Here is a 17314-nt window from a genome sequence, read left to right as displayed (position 1 = left end):
AGAGGAGAGGAGAGGAGAGGAGAGGAGAGGAGAGGAGAGGAGAGGAGAGGAGAGGAGAGGAGAGGAGAGGAGAGGAGAGGAGAGGAGAGGAGAGGAGAGGAGAGGAGAGGAGAGGAGAGGAGAGGAGAGGAGAGGAGAGGAGAGGAGAGGAGAGGAGAGGAGAGGAGAGGAGAGGAGAGGAGAGGAGAGGAGAGGAGAGGAGAGGAGAGGAGAGGAGAGACCAGCAGTCACTGCTTAAAGTGCTTGTAGCCATTGCCAGCTTCAGCCTCTGGCTGGTTACTACTCCCAGGTCTATGTGATGAGAAGACTAAGGTGAACCCGGGCTTTGAAGACTAAGGTGAACCCGGGCTTTGTCTTTCATGCTGTCCTACAGTGTTATGAAAGAGATTTTCTACCTCTTTAAGGCAGCTAGACAGGGTATCATTGAAAGGGAACCTCCCAGATTGAAGCCAATAGCACACAGCACTTTCAGAGCTTGCTTCGTGATACCAGCAGAGTAGGAGCATATTGGTTCCCTTCAGGCAGCTTCTCACCAAAAGCAGTGACTTATAAAACTAGAACTCCTCTCTCTTTCTTTTTTAACCATTAACATTGCTTCTGATGCAGATCGAATATTTTGCAGTTAGATTCTAGATGCTCTTCAGCATCAGCACAGTTTGTTACCTTTAGCTCATTTTTGAGAATTAGCGGTCATGGTCAAGATTTTGCAAGCAGGTAATAACTCTAACAAAACAATCCACCTCCTGCCACACTCCTAATCCCGTCCACTGACTTGTCCCATTCAACTGTCAGTTACCCAAGGTACTCAGGCTCCCCCTAATAAATTAGGTAATACTGATTCTGAAATGATCTTTACAGAACTAAGTTTGCATTTGTGCTACACCACATTTGCATACCAAATGGAAATCCAGTCCTATGAGACACTGAAATGCCTTCAAACCCTGCTGAATTCAGTGTCACTCTGGGACATTTCCATTTCAGAAGGTTTGAAAAAAGTTGTCCATAAATAATTATGCTGATATTTTTTCATATTTTACTGATCTGTAGAAACATTCTTTCTTCGGTCTTCCGAAGTTCTCCAATTGGTCAACTGACAATGCTGAAAAAAAGTGTGTGTTTTCCCCACCTGAGGATGCAAGGAAGGGAATAGGATATACTGAATGCTTCTAATGTAATGTTCTTTGTCTGACGCATCCTTCTTTTCCTACATTTTTTCTCTCTCCTACCCAGGCAACACACAGTCTAGAATTTAATTTCTGGTCAGTATTTTGTGGTGATCAGTACAACACTGATTACAGAACACGTAGGCTTCAGTGAATCGCTATTTCATAAAACACATCTACATTTTTATTTTGTCATCCCTTCTCTTTCAATTTCTCCCCAGAGGTAAATTTTTCTTTCTCTTTCCTTCCCACACCCTTATGCAAGAACTAAGACAATTCTCTCATCTATTACACTGTAGTTATTTCTCCCAAATAACTTCTGTACCCAAACTCAGAAGCAAGTATGAACAAAAATACTGGGCTGAAAAGGAACATTTTCTCTTCCTCCCCACATACGTAAACCCTAAAATAAGTTTACTCTGCAACGCCTACTAGCCCTTCAGAACATGAAGACTGTCTAAACACAACCTTCTGAAAACCATAACAAATAAATTAAGGTACACTCTAGAGGGCCTTAGCCCTCTTCTCATTAAATACATGTTACTACTGTCACTAGTGATGGAAGAGTGGCCTCCATGCTGTATAAACACAGAATAAAGATACATATAAACCTGCAGCCCTGGCAATCAACTATGGACACTGGAAGTTGTACGTGACTAAGAATAAGCCTAGAAAGAAAATAATTTATAAGGTTCATTGCTATGTTCACCAATTTGCTGCATCATAAAGGCTATTAAACAAAAATAAAAGTAAAATAAATCCTGGCCATTTAAGATGCATTCAATCACACAAGTAAGTAAATGTAACTGAAGTTATCACGAAGCCGGTATCTGTTAGATACTCTCCAACTAACCTGAAACATGGCTGTGTGATGAAGAACTGAACTTGTCACATGAAACAGGCAAGGTTGGTAGATATTGACTAAAAAAATATGCAATTTAACCATAATATTTTGTGGCATTCAGGAAGGATAGAGATTACATTCTGAATGTTTCTGGAAAATCTAAATTCATCTTGGTTTCAGATCCATGCAAGTTAGGGACGGAAGGGACCCATCAGGTGGTTTCCCTGAAAATGCTCATTTTTTCTGCTTACCACTTCCCTTCAGAAACTAATCCATAAAGCAGTAAGTATCATAATGTAAAAGTTTTATCCAACATTTCACTTCATTATAGTAATCCCACTATCTCTAGTTTTACTCTTTTGTATTACACTAACCCAACTCCCTCTTTGCTGTTAACTCCCTTCAAACACCTCTCAACCTTCTGTTCTCCTTTATTCATCAATTTAACCATCGATAATATTTTAATCTTTCTTCATAAACAATCCATTATTCAGCCTCATGAAAACTTTGGTTCTCCATGCTGCAATTTATCAACATCTTTCTGATAATCTGGAACTTACTTATTCTATCTTGTAAAAGCTCTGACAACAAAATAAAACAAAATAATAAAGCAGTAAATCTGTCAATGGCATTTGAAGTCAAAGCACAAAAGAAATGTCTGAAAGACTAAACAAATGATAAATCCAGGCTTGGCCTCAAAGTCAAAGTCAAATACAGTATGAGTGACTGCATCACCATCATCAACCTTGATGCAGATAAAGGATAAAATTCTGCAAGACTTCCCTTGCTACAAAATGTACTGAAGGAAGCAAAGGCTGAAGCCCTGCCATGCGAAATTGCAAAGTAGCTCCCTGACAGACAGCATTACATGATTCATACGAAAACAACGTCCAGAAAAGAAGAATGAGCAAATATGGACAGTAAGAAATACATCAGTTGAACAGGTGGTGTTTGTTTGGGTTTTTTTTGTTGAATTGCTCTGTAAAAAAAGAAATCAAATAGGGAGTTATACACTATCCGTATGACGGTGGGAAAAAGAAGAAATTTTAAGAATATATAAGAACACCTGTCTGAGGTGTTCTTCAGTAAGGGTGGTGAGGCTTCAGTAAGGGGAAGACACTAGATTTCAAGGCAGTGTCACCTATTAAAAGAATCATCAGGGGAATAAAAAACAAACCCCAACAAACTTGTTTGTTTGTATACAAAAGACACTGTAAACAACCCTGAAAGTTATCCTGAGATTTCTCAAAGGATGCTTAATGAATATGCTGATGCTTCTCACAGCAACTCTGACAGCCTACACACCATAATAGTCATCTAATGAGTTAAAACCTATTTGATTCTAGTATGAGCTAGTCTACGGTACCTTTGGAGAATGCAAATTCAGCATGCTTTACTGCAAACAACTTCGTTAAACACAACATTCCCAAGAAAGAGGGTGAACATACCCATTTTGTGCTTATTCAGAGAATTACTGTTTCCCCTGGCTTGATTTTAGGAACACTGCAGGACTTTGCATCTAAAATTTAATGGCTCCACTGCAGAAATGATTTACTAAGCAAACAGATAACTTGGAACAGATGCATAAAAATAACTCTGAAAAGCTGGTCTACGTTAAAGTGGGACTGATTCCATTTAAATCCTAAGTAACCTTACAAAAGCTATATAACTGTGTTATAAGTTAGAAGCTTTTAAAATACAGTAAAAATGGTTTACATAAAGCAGGATTAATAGTCGTGCATTCACAGAAGATTCTCACAAGCTCATTCAATGCTATTTTTGAAGTCTAATTTTGAAATGCTGTCAATGATAGCTACAGCTTCTCTGGCACTAGAAAAATAACCTCAGAGATGACAGTGATGCCAAACAATACTTTCAACTAGCAGTTTATCAAACTGTACTGAAAATGGTATAGCTGCCACTGAGAAGAATGCATGAGAGAGGCACAGCAGTATGCCACGTCTAACATCCTTTCAACAATACCGAAAGCAATTTAGCCTTGTTTGCGTTAGTGAAATTGTTTCCAACAGATCTAGAAGGGAGCCACAGAGACCCACAGCTGCCAGCCACTGACCGCTCCAAGTTAAAAGCATTTCTAATAAAAAAAGTGGAAGTTGAAACACAGCATACATTTATCACTCCTTTCCAACTGTAATAACTACCTTTATGGTTTTAGTATAGCGAGTATACTAGGAGAAATTAGGTATTTCATTTTAAGGTTACTATGTCCCCTTGCTATGTCACTATTTATATTAATCAGCTTAATGGGAAACCATTAAATCAGCATTTAATAACATATATCTAGAAATATCTGCAATGCAAATTCTTTAAAAGATTAAAAGTACAGTGTAGGCAAGATGTGCATACTGCTATCATAGAACAAAAAGAGGAAAAAAACTAACGTGTGTTAGACGAAGTCAATAATATATTGCTACGGGGAGAATTTATTTTAAACATTCTATAGAAACAGTAACTAATTTCCTAAGCATATATGACAGGTATTGATTTCATAAAAGAGAAAGAAATCAGAAAACTACGATTTTCTCTGAATCTTCAAAAAAATCACACTATCTTCAGTGAAGCGTGAAATTCCATGGAAGGGCACATTTTCAGCATCATTCTGGCTGACAAACTTACATTAAAGATTTTAAACACTTATCACCCAGCTGAGCTGCACCCTTCTCCTCTGAGGAGTCTGAGCATGACAGTGAAATAGTGAAGTATTCACTGAAAAACTGAAAGGCAAACCCCACAAGGAGCCTGTAGGCAGCCAAGCAGCAAATACCCAACTTGTAGCAACTGCCTGCTTTATTTGGCACAGGTGAGCAGCCTGGTAAGTGGGCAGCAAAGTTTTAGAGACTGATTCAGAACCAAACAGGTTTTCCCAACTGCAGCAACTTGTGAGGAACTCCGAATGAGGGACAGCCTATGGCTGGAGTTAGGAGCAGAACAAATTGAAATGACATTTTACAACACATTCCGGTAAAGTTTGAATATTGACCTCACTCCTTGTGTAGGAGTTCAGTGAAACAGCTTCACTTTAATGTGATCTGTAAATTCAATGACCATTTGTTATGATGATTCCTGTCAACTTTCATGACTGAGCTTTAGTCAAAAAATAATGTTTATTGAGCAAAGGGTACAAATAAGATAAACACTCATGGATCAAGCTTGTATATTTATCTTCTGAAACACACTGCACGAAACCGGGCATGAAACCAGCAAGCAACACCAGGATGGCTCTGTAGGACACATTTGTAAAAGTACTGATGGCATGTTTACTCTGTACTGGTTTTTAGACCTACTCAAGCACAGGCCTCTCTGACTGCTCTCTTGCCACTCAGTGCACTCCAAGGCAAGGCTAAACAGTCATCACATTAACTGAGACAAAAAAAAGTAGCGCCCTGTCATTCATATTTCCCACTGTCCTGAAATGAAGAGCACAAAAGGAAATGCATGTGGCCTAAATTTTACTCTACTATTTGGTGGCTCTCTCCAGAGGCTAGAGGGCATGGCTGAACTGGGTATTGAAAGCATTGAGCCAATGTGTCTTCCAGCAAGATCTAATTCTGCATCAGCTCCAGGGACCATTAAGACAAAACTCTTGACAATTCCCTGTCTCTCAGTCTCCTTTTGAAGTCAACTCCTGAATGTTACCAAGAAGCCTTCAAACAGTTCATCTCCAGACATCCTTTTCTTGACATAGAGAAGGGTGAGGCCATTCTGTTGTTGACAGTGTTTCTGCCTGGCAAGATGTCAGGTGCTGGAGCCGCAAGAACTGAGAAGAACAATCAGTCCTGGTATTAAAATTCCTCCCTCCATAGCAACAGTAACTTTGTTCTTGTCTCCTTAACCATTCCCATAGACCTTTATCAGGCTGGGGCAAACTTGGAGCTAGTAATACGACCTCCAAGGTAACACCTAATTCCCACTACAAGAATGCTTTTCTAATTACAGATTCCTCATACCTGAGGAGAAAACAGCAATGGGGTTTGGTGGTTTGGGTCCATGGTAATGGGAACTTGTAGAGGGTCAGATTAACAATTGCCAGTTTGAACGATGCCACCAGGTAAAAATCATTAGCAGACTTAATAAAAAAAATATTAATAGTCAGACCAGGAAAATATACAATGATGTTATTTACCAGAAGAGTTCCTATAAGGATGCTCTGCCTTGCAAAATCAGTTCCAAAACAGAGTACTGGTTTGCCTTCATTTTTTTTCTGTCTCCTCTAGAGGTTACTGGTGCAAAGTGCATTGCACAATAAAAGTTCTGCAGTGGCTGATCTGAACAAAAGATGTTTGGAATGACTGAGACAACCCAGCCACCTCTGCACACTTCAGAGGTCTCCCTTCCTGAAACATACCTCCTTAAATAATAACATTACTGAAGTTTAAAGGGCATGAATGCCAAAATACTTGCCACATCCACCTATATTTCCTGCAGCTGACACTGAATTAACAAGCCTGCATTACAGCATATTCCTTTAGTTAAGCCAACAGTGAGCTTCACTCAAGAGTTCTGTAAGCCTTAGAGGGAATGAAATTGCAGGGAACCTCATTTTGAGCATGTGGGAGACGGACATCTGGAATTAACAGAACTGGAAAGGCTCCTAGTGAGAACTGAAATGGCAGCATTTACTGGATATTCTGAAAAAAAATATCATGAAAACCAGTTATTCTGTGTTCTTGAATATGTATCTGCTTTGCAGGGACCTTTCTTCAGGCTCCATATTCACTGTCTGTCTAGACTGTAGAATGTTTCCCAGAGAGTGCTTTTGATTCTTTATTCAAAACAGACCCCATCTTTCAGGGACATTTTGATCTCCTCAAAGTCCTAAAGATCTTCATTGCTTTGGATGTTCTTCACTGTGTTCTGCAATGGATTACAAACTAGGTTTTTACTAAGGGAAGCTTATTCATCAAAGGAAGAGTTTGTGCTTGGATCTTCCCTGCCCTGCATTTATCCTTCTTAAGGATTCTGCTGGAGCACTTCGCCTCTCCTGCAACTTCTTTCCAGCATCTGATTCACTAAACATATCTTCACGCTACAGCAGCTGTTGTTAAGACAAACTACATTGTCACCTCATTCCAAAAATCACATGAAAATCCAGGGCTTCTGAATGGTTCCACCTAAATGCCAGCTTTAAAGCTGAGAAGGGTAAGCAGCCCTAAAACAGGAAGGGTCACCTGAAGAAACAGATACAAACTACTACAATAAAATAAAATAAATTAAAAAAAAAAGGAAGCACAGGATAGCAGTGGAGGATTGCCAAGATGTTGTGAAATACAGATGTATCCCTACAAACATTATTACATACTACTCAACCTGAAATGAGTTAAACCATTAAGAAGTGAATTATCTAATTCCTGGACAGTTCTTTCGAAAGAACATTGTATCATATGGATACTGTACATTTTAGAAGATGGGGAAGTTGGTGCACACTCCCTCTTTTAATAAATTTTATTATGGCTGGACCTCTGTATCCATTCATTTAAATATGCAAATCTTTCCATGTGCCTAACACTGCTACATTATGGCTTTAAAAATTATACACGAACAGAGTTTCACATTTTCAGAGAGAGGAAACCTTTGTGCTGTACCATCCAAAGAAATTAAAACTTTGCTCTTCTACCCACCTATTCCTTTATCTAAAACAAACCGTCAAAACCTCTAAATATAACAGTGAAATAAAAGAACATGAAGTACTGCACAGGTGCCATTAGCACATTAATCTGCTTCAACTAAGAATTGTCAGTGTCTCATTACAAGTAATTCTTATTAAAATGTGCAAGTGAGATCCAAATTACAGAATTTACAAACAAATTAACATTCATTTGAAAACAGCCAACTACAGCCAAGTGAGTTGCAAGTGTGATTTTAGATAAGCATACAAAATGCAATCCATTGTTTTAAAGGGCAATAATTTATGGCACAAGGATTTATGGCACAAGGACCTACTGCACCATCCTATCTCACTGAATCCAGCCACTAAGTCATGAGTACCGTAGATGTTTTTCCTGTTAGCATTAGCAATACGATGTATGTATTCTGGAATTCTATTCAGACATTTCTTCTATCAGCATATCACTGATAACAAATAAAATAAGATTCTACCATAAGGTAAAAATAACTTCACAAAACCTGATAACAAATAAAATAAGATTCTATCATAAGGTAAGAATAACTTTACAAAAAGTTACATCCCTTTGTTATTTCAGCTTCAGTCTTGTTAAAAAGAAAATACTTTTAAACAAACATGCAAAAACTATGGAAGTACATTAAGATAGAATCACACCACTTAGAAAATAACAGATTAATGTAATTACGGATATACCTTTTTGTGAAAAACACTGCAGAGGCCTCTCTCTATATCTGGCAGCTTACAAAGAAGATTTCGAATCTGACCAAACACACTGGATTCTGACAGCAGAATTTCAGACACAGCATCAAGCCGGGCATTTATTTCACTGTAAAAGAATAATCATAAGATTAATAAATAAAACTTGTGTTTCTCTGAGGGGAAGGCATAGAGCTAGTGAACTTTTTCCTTTGGTTTGTTTTGGTTCTGTTAGGTTTTTTTAAACTTTGACTACAGTCACATTCTCATGAATAGGTAAGTAGAAGAATTAAGAAACGTGGAGAATCTTGTGCGTTCATTCAAGATGTAAGCAAGATCCTGGATATATGCTCATCATCCCCTCTCTGTGCTCAAAACAGCCAAATACACACTTCAGTGCTCATGTCTATGTGCTCAGGTCTAGTGGTATATAATATAAGCAACATTGAATCCTGAATATCTAACTCAAATTTGCAGGCACGTACCTGGGGGAGGGTGAGTTTACATTTGAACTCTATTTAGCATACTTTATTCCAACAGGGTATAAATACTGGTTACCAATTTGCCCCTCTACTTTTGACCCAGACCAGCAATTGGTAATTACATGAATCAGAACTATGTTCGGTTTTTTGCTTCTTTTTTTCTTTTTCCCCATAACCTGCAATACGAATCTCAGTATTCCAGGACTGAAGTCAATCAATGAGGAAACATTTTTTTATGCAAAGAAATAATTCTATAGTTATTTTCACCTTCCTTACAATCATCTTCTTACAGCCACTGTCAAAAAAGAGCTTTAAAATGGAAAACCTACTGCCAAGGTTCACCTCAATTTACATTGCTGCTAACGGCAGTTACAACTTTCAATATATCCACAAACTGGCTGTAGATTGCAGAGCTAAAGTAAACTCCATTTCTGCTTTCTGTGGAACCAAATTGCCTCAATCTGTCTTTCTACGAAAAGACTGAGATTAGGGGTGCATGGATGCATACTGCCCAAAGGAAACAGAGTGAAAAGTAGTGAGGTCGCTGCAAGACAGCAGTGGAAGAGATGTGTCAAAGCTGAATAGCACAATTCCTCTGAATGTAGCTTTTACATGTTCAGACTTTACCTTTGAGGTAACTGTGTACACTGCAAAATAGGGTCAACTAGGTGAAAGCTATGGTAAGATTTGCTGAAGCAACAGAATTCACAACAAAAACCATCTGTTTCAGATCGTGTTTCCCAAGACCCCTCCCCACAATGTGCTGCTGGGCACACTCTGCGGGTACCATCACGCTGGAAGGCTTTAGCTGGCATTCAAAAAGTTTCCAGCAAATAAGGCTGAATCTGAAACATAACGTTCCAAGAAACCTTAAAAATCCTTAAGACATCCCAGTGCTTATTTTAAAAGCCTTGTGTTTTCTCCCAGAATGACAAGTAAGCCTTATTACAACATTCTCCTCCTGAGACAAGAAAGCTCAAAAATTCCCACGCTGCTATGAGTCCGTCTGTCCATCCACCCTTGCAGGTTAAGAAGGAAGCAGTTCCTTGATACTGACACTTCATATACCAGTCAAGTGTGTGCAAGGCAAATACAGCCCAGCCCACATCTGTTCTCACAAACCAGAGAGATGCTTAGAGCTCTGCCAACACAGAGGGAAAAAAAGTAAGGATGCAATCAAAATGTAAGATTTTGGGAAAAGTCTGCCTGTCTTGCCCACAGCTTTTTTTGAAGAATTGCTGTGCCACTTGCCACTGTAGCTACTAACAAATACTATCCATGACGAAATCAATGAAATTAGGCAGCTCCACAGGTTGCAGACATTACAACAGAGGCCTCTGGCCCAGAGAGACAGCTAAATCTAAGAGTCCTTGAAATTTTATTACACTGCATGTGAAAGAGAGAACGTCATAGACTGGATGTGCACTTGGATATACATAAATCTAACGGCATTTAAGTGCCAGGATTTTTGCAGTGACATACCGCTTTATACTAATATCGTAAAGCCATCCCCTCATCTGTCACAAATGACACATTTTCATTCCCAGAGCAGCCTTGCCGTACAAAACCAGGATTTGCAGTACCCCATCTACCTGGAGCGCAGGTAGATGCACTCCTCCACAGCCACCGTACAAACTGGGGTGATGGGCTCCCTGCTGTCCTGACCCCAGACACCTTTGGAACTCAGTCGGTGATTTCTGCACTGGACAGCAGACTCTCCCATCACACCACAGCACCCAAAACACTCCACTATCCTGAAAGACTGCTTTTTCCCAGCCCTGAGGAAAACCGACTGTCAGACTTTGCAGGCTCTGCTCAGCAGCCCTGTTACAGGTCACAAAAACACCTTCCTCTTCCCCACCACCGTTCCACTCCAAATGCACAAAATTAAACATTGCTCCTGTTTCTCTGGGCAGCCAGGCAACCTGCAAGTAACAGCAGCACAAAGCAGCTGCCGTCAAGTGCAACTGCTGAGACCTTTAGGGGCTGTTTTCAGCACAGAACACGTCCGAGCTTTAAATCTGATCCTTAGGAGACACAATCACGTATCTGGTGTATGCTGGCTGGGTTACCAAAAGTTATGCAACGATATAACCAAAGAGCAAGCTGTTGACATCCACACAGCGTATTCAAGATAGCAGAGATTTAAGCTTTGTACATCAATTAGTGAGACGCTCTAAACTATATCTGGATAATGGAAAGGAAATTGAGAAGTGTTAATATCAGTGACAAAGTAATAAAATACCCCAAGTATGCAGGTTTGAAGGTAGCAAACAGCTATACTGAAATTCTGAAAGGTCAGTATCATCAGCCACAATTACATTTTCATGGAGAATTATTAAAACGCGCTGTACTTGAGACCCTGGAACACTCCTCTGCATGAAGGAATAACGAACTGTTAAAGTATAAACATGTGTACCTTAAAGAAGAAAATAATCTGTATTTTTATTATAAAAAGCACATATAAGCAGCAGAATTCTGTTCCAGAACACCGCCACTTAATTTAAACAGCATGATTATATTTACGTGGCCAATTGAAAACATACAGTAATATGTAAAATAGATGCAGATATTCAAAAAACTCCTCCCTTCAAAGCTTAATCTGCACTTTAATCACCCTCACATATGGCTATGTTACTGTAGCTCCAGTAATCTAAAACTAAGCATCCATAGAGTTTTTCTGCTTTAATCCTACAAATAAGAAAGGGTCAGGAAAACAGCATCCAGTATCAAATGACCCATTTTTTCCACCTGAAAACATAGTGGGAGTCCTATTTCAAAAGCCTGAAAGTACAGGGAAAAATTATGTAAAACTTCACATGTATGAGGAAAGAAGGACAGGGAAGAGATATAAAAGCAGCCGGATGATTAATTTCAAGGTATGCTTTTAAACTTTAAATATTTAAACTAATAAACATTTCGTTGAGGACCAATATATTATCCTTATCAGCTGTTAAACCACCTCAAAAGAAATTTGTTCTGCACTGCACAGTTATTCAGCATATTCTGTGTACAGTTTGGGGTTTCTAGTCTCTGCATAATCTGGAAAAAAATTCCACCATTAGAAAATCTGAATCTAACATTATACAAAGAAACTCAACAGCTTATACTAAGAAACTGTCTTACATTTTATAAACTGGCTACAACTTCGTTCTCTATTTATGTGGAATATTAGCCTATTCTTTCCCATCTGTATAAACCATGTCAGCAACCTGAGCTCTATCCAATTTTCCAAACAATCTTCTGTGAAATAATGTAACATAAGACAGTTGACTAAAAACAGTACACTTACTTCTGCCATACTCTCCATTTAAGAATAGCAACATTAATACAACACTAAAATCGCTTTGCAGTGTATTTAAACATAACAAAACTTAACTGCAGAATTTTTTATTTTAGTCATTTATAAGAACTACTTGAAATTAAATCATGAGATACTCCCCTGTATTATTCTGCTGCCAGATATGTGAACAGTACAGAAAATTATCAAATACAAAAATATTTGAATCCTGAACTAAAAACTATTTTGACAATGCCGAAGGCTGCAGATACGAATGCACTGCACTGAATTAACATCTGAACATCTTAACCATCTAAATAGAATTGATGGTTGCTAGTGTGATAACGGATATGCCGATCTCTCATACAGTGAAGAAAACCTAACATTTTTAGATGTGATAATGTATCATTACATTGAAATCAGACTGAAATCGATAACATAACTGCGATATAAGAACTGCAGAAAATTTTCAGTCATACAAGGTTTTATTTTTATACAAGGTAAATAAGTACAAATTTATCATAAAACTCATAATCTCTTTGTGCATTATGATAAATGCATGAAGTATGAGTTCATTCATCACAGTAAGGACATAGCTCAAGCACAGTGAATGCACAGATTTGAAATTAGTTTTATTACACCTGTTTAGAGATCTCAGCAATACATAAAACTACCAGTCACAAGAATTTAATGCCTGAAAAAAACCATAACGAAGGGTATGAAACAACAAACATTGCTTCCCATGAACTATATTATCTAGATCAAAGCCTAGTAGCCTCCTGCCTAACTACAGCATTTCAAAGAAAGAAAATGTATTACTTAAACATTGGGAAAATGCAAGATACACGTGGGTATCGATTGTGCCTGAGGAAGTCCCTGAACCGCAAATTGCTAGAAGCTGGGAGTCTTCTGGGGAGGTAACAGTACCCAGTTGCCCGGTTCTCATACTCTTCTGTGACACTGGCTTCTTTCAAACACAGGACGCAGTGAAGGCCATTCTGACTTCTGTTGCTTTATATTTTGGCTCACTTGATATTTTGCTTTTATTCTTGACCTTGCTTCAGAACACAGCTTACAAACGAAGACATTCTAGGAGTTGATTAAGTTAAACAGTACAGTGGTTTTTTGCTTTAGATCACTCTCTCTCATAAGAAGCAATTAATGCCATCAAAACCCAAAGCTGTGTAGAATTACACTATGCAATCAATAAACTGTATATATCTTTTTAAAGAAAAAGCAAACAAAAATAAACAGTCTGTCTCTGGCTTTTTTACTTAGGTGGCTAAGTTAGAATCTGGCTAACTTTATGGGATAAATTCTGAAATGTTAAATGGAGCTGTGACCGCTGGAATTTTATGCATTAGCAACAAGGAAAAAGTACAAAACAACGGTAATTACTACAGTGAAATTTACATGAAACATAAAAAAATTATCATCCTTCTGGACCTGTTCACTTGTTTTTCTATATGCAGAAGAAACAGAGCAATTTACTCTCAAAACTCCAAATGTCTCAGACCCATCCAGAGAGGTCCAAAGTTCCCCTAAATAAACATGCAACCACGAGAAGACAATATTCCTGAATGGATCTCAAATACTTAACAGCAATATACAAGTACTATAAACTTTGTCTTCACATCTGTTAAAAGAATATGCAAATGGTAATCAAACACTTTTTGTTCATGTTCACACACAATGTATTTCAGCTATTTGTGCCAAAAAAGGGAACCATTAGCTTCTATAGCCAACATGAATGAATGCCTGATTACTACATTTATAAGGAGTTAGACACAGCATTCAATGGTACCAAAACACAGCTAGCAAAAATGAATGAATACATGTGATGATGCTGCAATCTTTTTCTTTACTACAACAATTTTGAGATCTCACGCATATGCTGTAACCTGCATTTGTGCATTTTATATTGGCACTGATGCTATAAAATCTTTATTCTTAGGAGAAAAATTTAGCCGGTGAAATTCTGCTGTAGGATGGATGGATTTTATTCCTAAATCACTGCTGCAAAAGAAGATTCTAATCCAGCTCTGGATGACAATGGCATTAAATGGCAACCAGTTTAACTTGGAATTAAAATAGGTTTCTTTAAAGACCTTTAGGTAGTTTGTTTTACTGTCCAGATATCTTAATTAAGGGAACAATGACAAAGTCAGACTTGAAAGACTTTCCTTTAGGACTGTATTTTTTGTATAAAAGTATAAATAAAACAGCACTCAATCCATTCAAAGCAAGAGGATTTAGAACAAGCTGGTTTTATATTAGGAAAGACATGTCGTTGCCAACATCACTATAAAGGGACCCTCTTCTTCCCAGCTCTACAGTACATATCCTCCAAATAAAAGTCATGTTGCATTAGTAATACCAGTTTACACTCTTTCTCTTCTTTAGTGGTAGATAACTGTCTGCAGTTCTGAATTTGCTAAATCTATAGTCATTCTATGATCTTGCAGGCAAAGTAGGTTCAGACTAATAGTAATTATTACTACTTTCCTACAAGGCTTCAATTCAGCCTCCGTTAAAGCGTCATCTCATCCAGAACTGGAAGAAATGGGGCACAAAGGCTACTAGAATCACAGGAAAAAATCCTGAAATCCTGTTTCTAAGGGGTAATTAAAAATTTGGTTTCTCTAGCCTGCAAAGCAAAGGTCAAAACGTTTCTGGCAACTCTCTAAATACATACCATTTTTCTCCTTCCTTGGTATTTAAACAAGGGTGAGGTTTTTTCCTATTTCAACACAGTCTGACATGGGCAAAGCCTATTCACTCCAAAACCTTGAGCAAACCTTCCATGCTGGAAGTTACATGACTTCTGAGATCTGTATTTAGGGCATTCTGCTCTCCAAAATCTTATCATTAACTTCATTACATTAGCTTCTGCACATCATACATAACATACTAAAAAACTGAGAAAGTCAACAGAATATTAAAGAAATACAATTTAGGTAGTTGTGGATCACTCTGTCTGCACAGGCTGCATAGATCAGTCTGTCTAAACTACTTCAAACCACAAATACCCTCAAAAACCACTAGATATCACCCCAAAGAGAGAGCATAGTGCAAACTAGTATGTTCACATCATACACACAACAAACATTTTATCACTTCGTTATCCATCCCCCACACCGACGCTTTTAAAATTTTGCACTAGATAACTCTTGTAACTCATAACCTAGGCACTTTTGCAACAAAGGCAAACACCGGCATTTTCCAGGTTATCTAGATAGTGAAGTCTCTACCTTCTCCCTGGCTACAGTACTAGAAATGACACTTCATGAAGTCCACCCACTGATATTTAAAAGATATTCCACCTCTCCAGGAACAGACTAGGAGGGAGAGGGAAAAAAAAAACTCTCTTATGCAATGCTTTCTATACATACAGGCCACAGAGTTCTCTGCACAGGAATGGAATTCTACATATATTCCCCTACAGTGGCTATAAATTGCTCAGTATGATACACCCATCATTTATCTCAAGTTCTACTTTAAGCACCTAGTCACAGCTTTATTAGCTTTACAGTCTGAACTAATATGGAAATAACAAACCTCCATATAATTGGCTACTTATCTGCTTTTTTCACTTTTGAACTCTGTTCAATTCCAGCCAACCTTGACAAGGATGAGGAAGGTGTTTGTTTGATCTCAAGGAAGCAAATTTCCTACAAATTTTGCAAGAATCAACAGCTGAGGAAGGCACAGATACAAATTTATAGTTGATGAGGAAAAGCATGCAGTATTTATTCCACAGTTGTCTACTCCGGACTCCAGACTGGACAAGCAGCATTGCTACAGCCTGGAGCCAGTCATAACACTTAGAGAACAGAAAAGGGAGATGTAAAGATGACAGTGGGAGGAAGTAACCATGGATATAACAAAGAGACACAGAAAACCACATTTCAAAGAGATGAGGCTTCAGATTGTCCCTGTGTAGGGCAACAACTTCCTTGCACTTTATTTTATACCATCACCATAGGACAACATATCCATAATATACAACATCAAAACAAGAAAGATGCAAACCATATCCACGTTTGCTTCATCAGGCCTATGTTAAGCTTATCTTTCTCCTCTTCCTGTAGCTATCCAAAAAGCAATGACTGTTTCACATCAACTTCACAGGTTCTGAGATTAATTTTGCATTAGGAAAGAAATTATTTTTAAATGTTGCACCCATACAAAGACACAAAGATCACACTGTATTACAACACTGTATCCTGAGACCAGTCCTTAGCCCTTTTGCTGTTGAGTATGATCACACACAGCTCTACCCTTTCTCCAGCTGAAACTCCATTGCCCGACAGGAAAACAGCACATTTCATTCAGTCAAAAATGTTTCAACGAACTTAGCTTTCTATTTAATTTTATTCCCACTCCCCTTACAGAAGTTAGGTGAGAAAGGCACTCCACAGAACTTATACTTCAACGGCAAGATAGGCAAGGCAAGATAACACTTCTGTAATCCACAAAGATGTAACTCCTACAAAAAAAAATTACTTTCCTGATTCCTCCTAAAGAGCTCAGTCCTCAATGACTCACACAGTCTCATCATCATCTTTGTATACCTAGGTGAATAAGTGAGGACATTACACTATCCTTGGTTAAGCCTTTTCTTTTTTTAATTACTTTTTAAATCACACATGCCTAATGCTAGAAACCTTTTCTTGTTAGTCTCTAAATGTATTACATCACCGATGATCTAATGGATATCTTCAAGTTTGCCCAAATGAGCTGTCTGTACACATTCTACCTTGATTCAACCTAGTGTATGTTTTCTCCCCTGAAAATTTAGTCAGTCATCATCCCAAGTGATTTTCAGCTGTAAGGCATAAAGCAGTAATTACACCTTCTCACTTTTTGATACACCAAGGGAAATGCACCTACCCACTGACTGGAAAAGATGCAGTACAGAAATCTTACTTCCTCTGAAAACATCACTCCAGGACGCACAGGTGAACTACAATTACAGAATGTTCTCTAAGTGCATTTGTGTGCATTACTGGAAACAATACTGGTGAAATGTCTGATGCACTAAGTACACAAAATTACAAACTCAAGAGTCAGAAAGGGAAAAATACACAGAAATAAAATAGCCTTTTTAGTTTCAGCTGAGGAGTACTGTCATCTCCAACCATGGAACTTCCTTCCATACTAAGAAAAAAGGCTGGAAAAGGGAAGTAGCAATCTCTAGAAGTA

At 38.2% G+C, this 17314-nt stretch overlaps 1 protein-coding gene across 1 annotated transcript in view; it reads right to left on the bottom strand.

Moving 5' to 3' along the window:
* The window catches only part of MSH3 (mutS homolog 3), a 119129-nt gene that overhangs the window by 47844 nt on the left and 53971 nt on the right, over positions 1–17314 (bottom strand). The window contains exon 13 of the mRNA XM_074569706.1: positions 8345–8477. Within this exon, the coding sequence (XP_074425807.1) occupies positions 8345–8477 (133 nt within the window). The remainder of the gene's footprint in view (positions 1–8344; positions 8478–17314) is intronic.

This window comes from Larus michahellis, chromosome Z (assembly GCF_964199755.1).
Source record: "Larus michahellis chromosome Z, bLarMic1.1, whole genome shotgun sequence".
NCBI classification, from domain to species: Eukaryota; Metazoa; Chordata; class Aves; order Charadriiformes; family Laridae; genus Larus; species Larus michahellis.
This window is presented reverse-complemented; position numbering and strand designations above follow the sequence as displayed.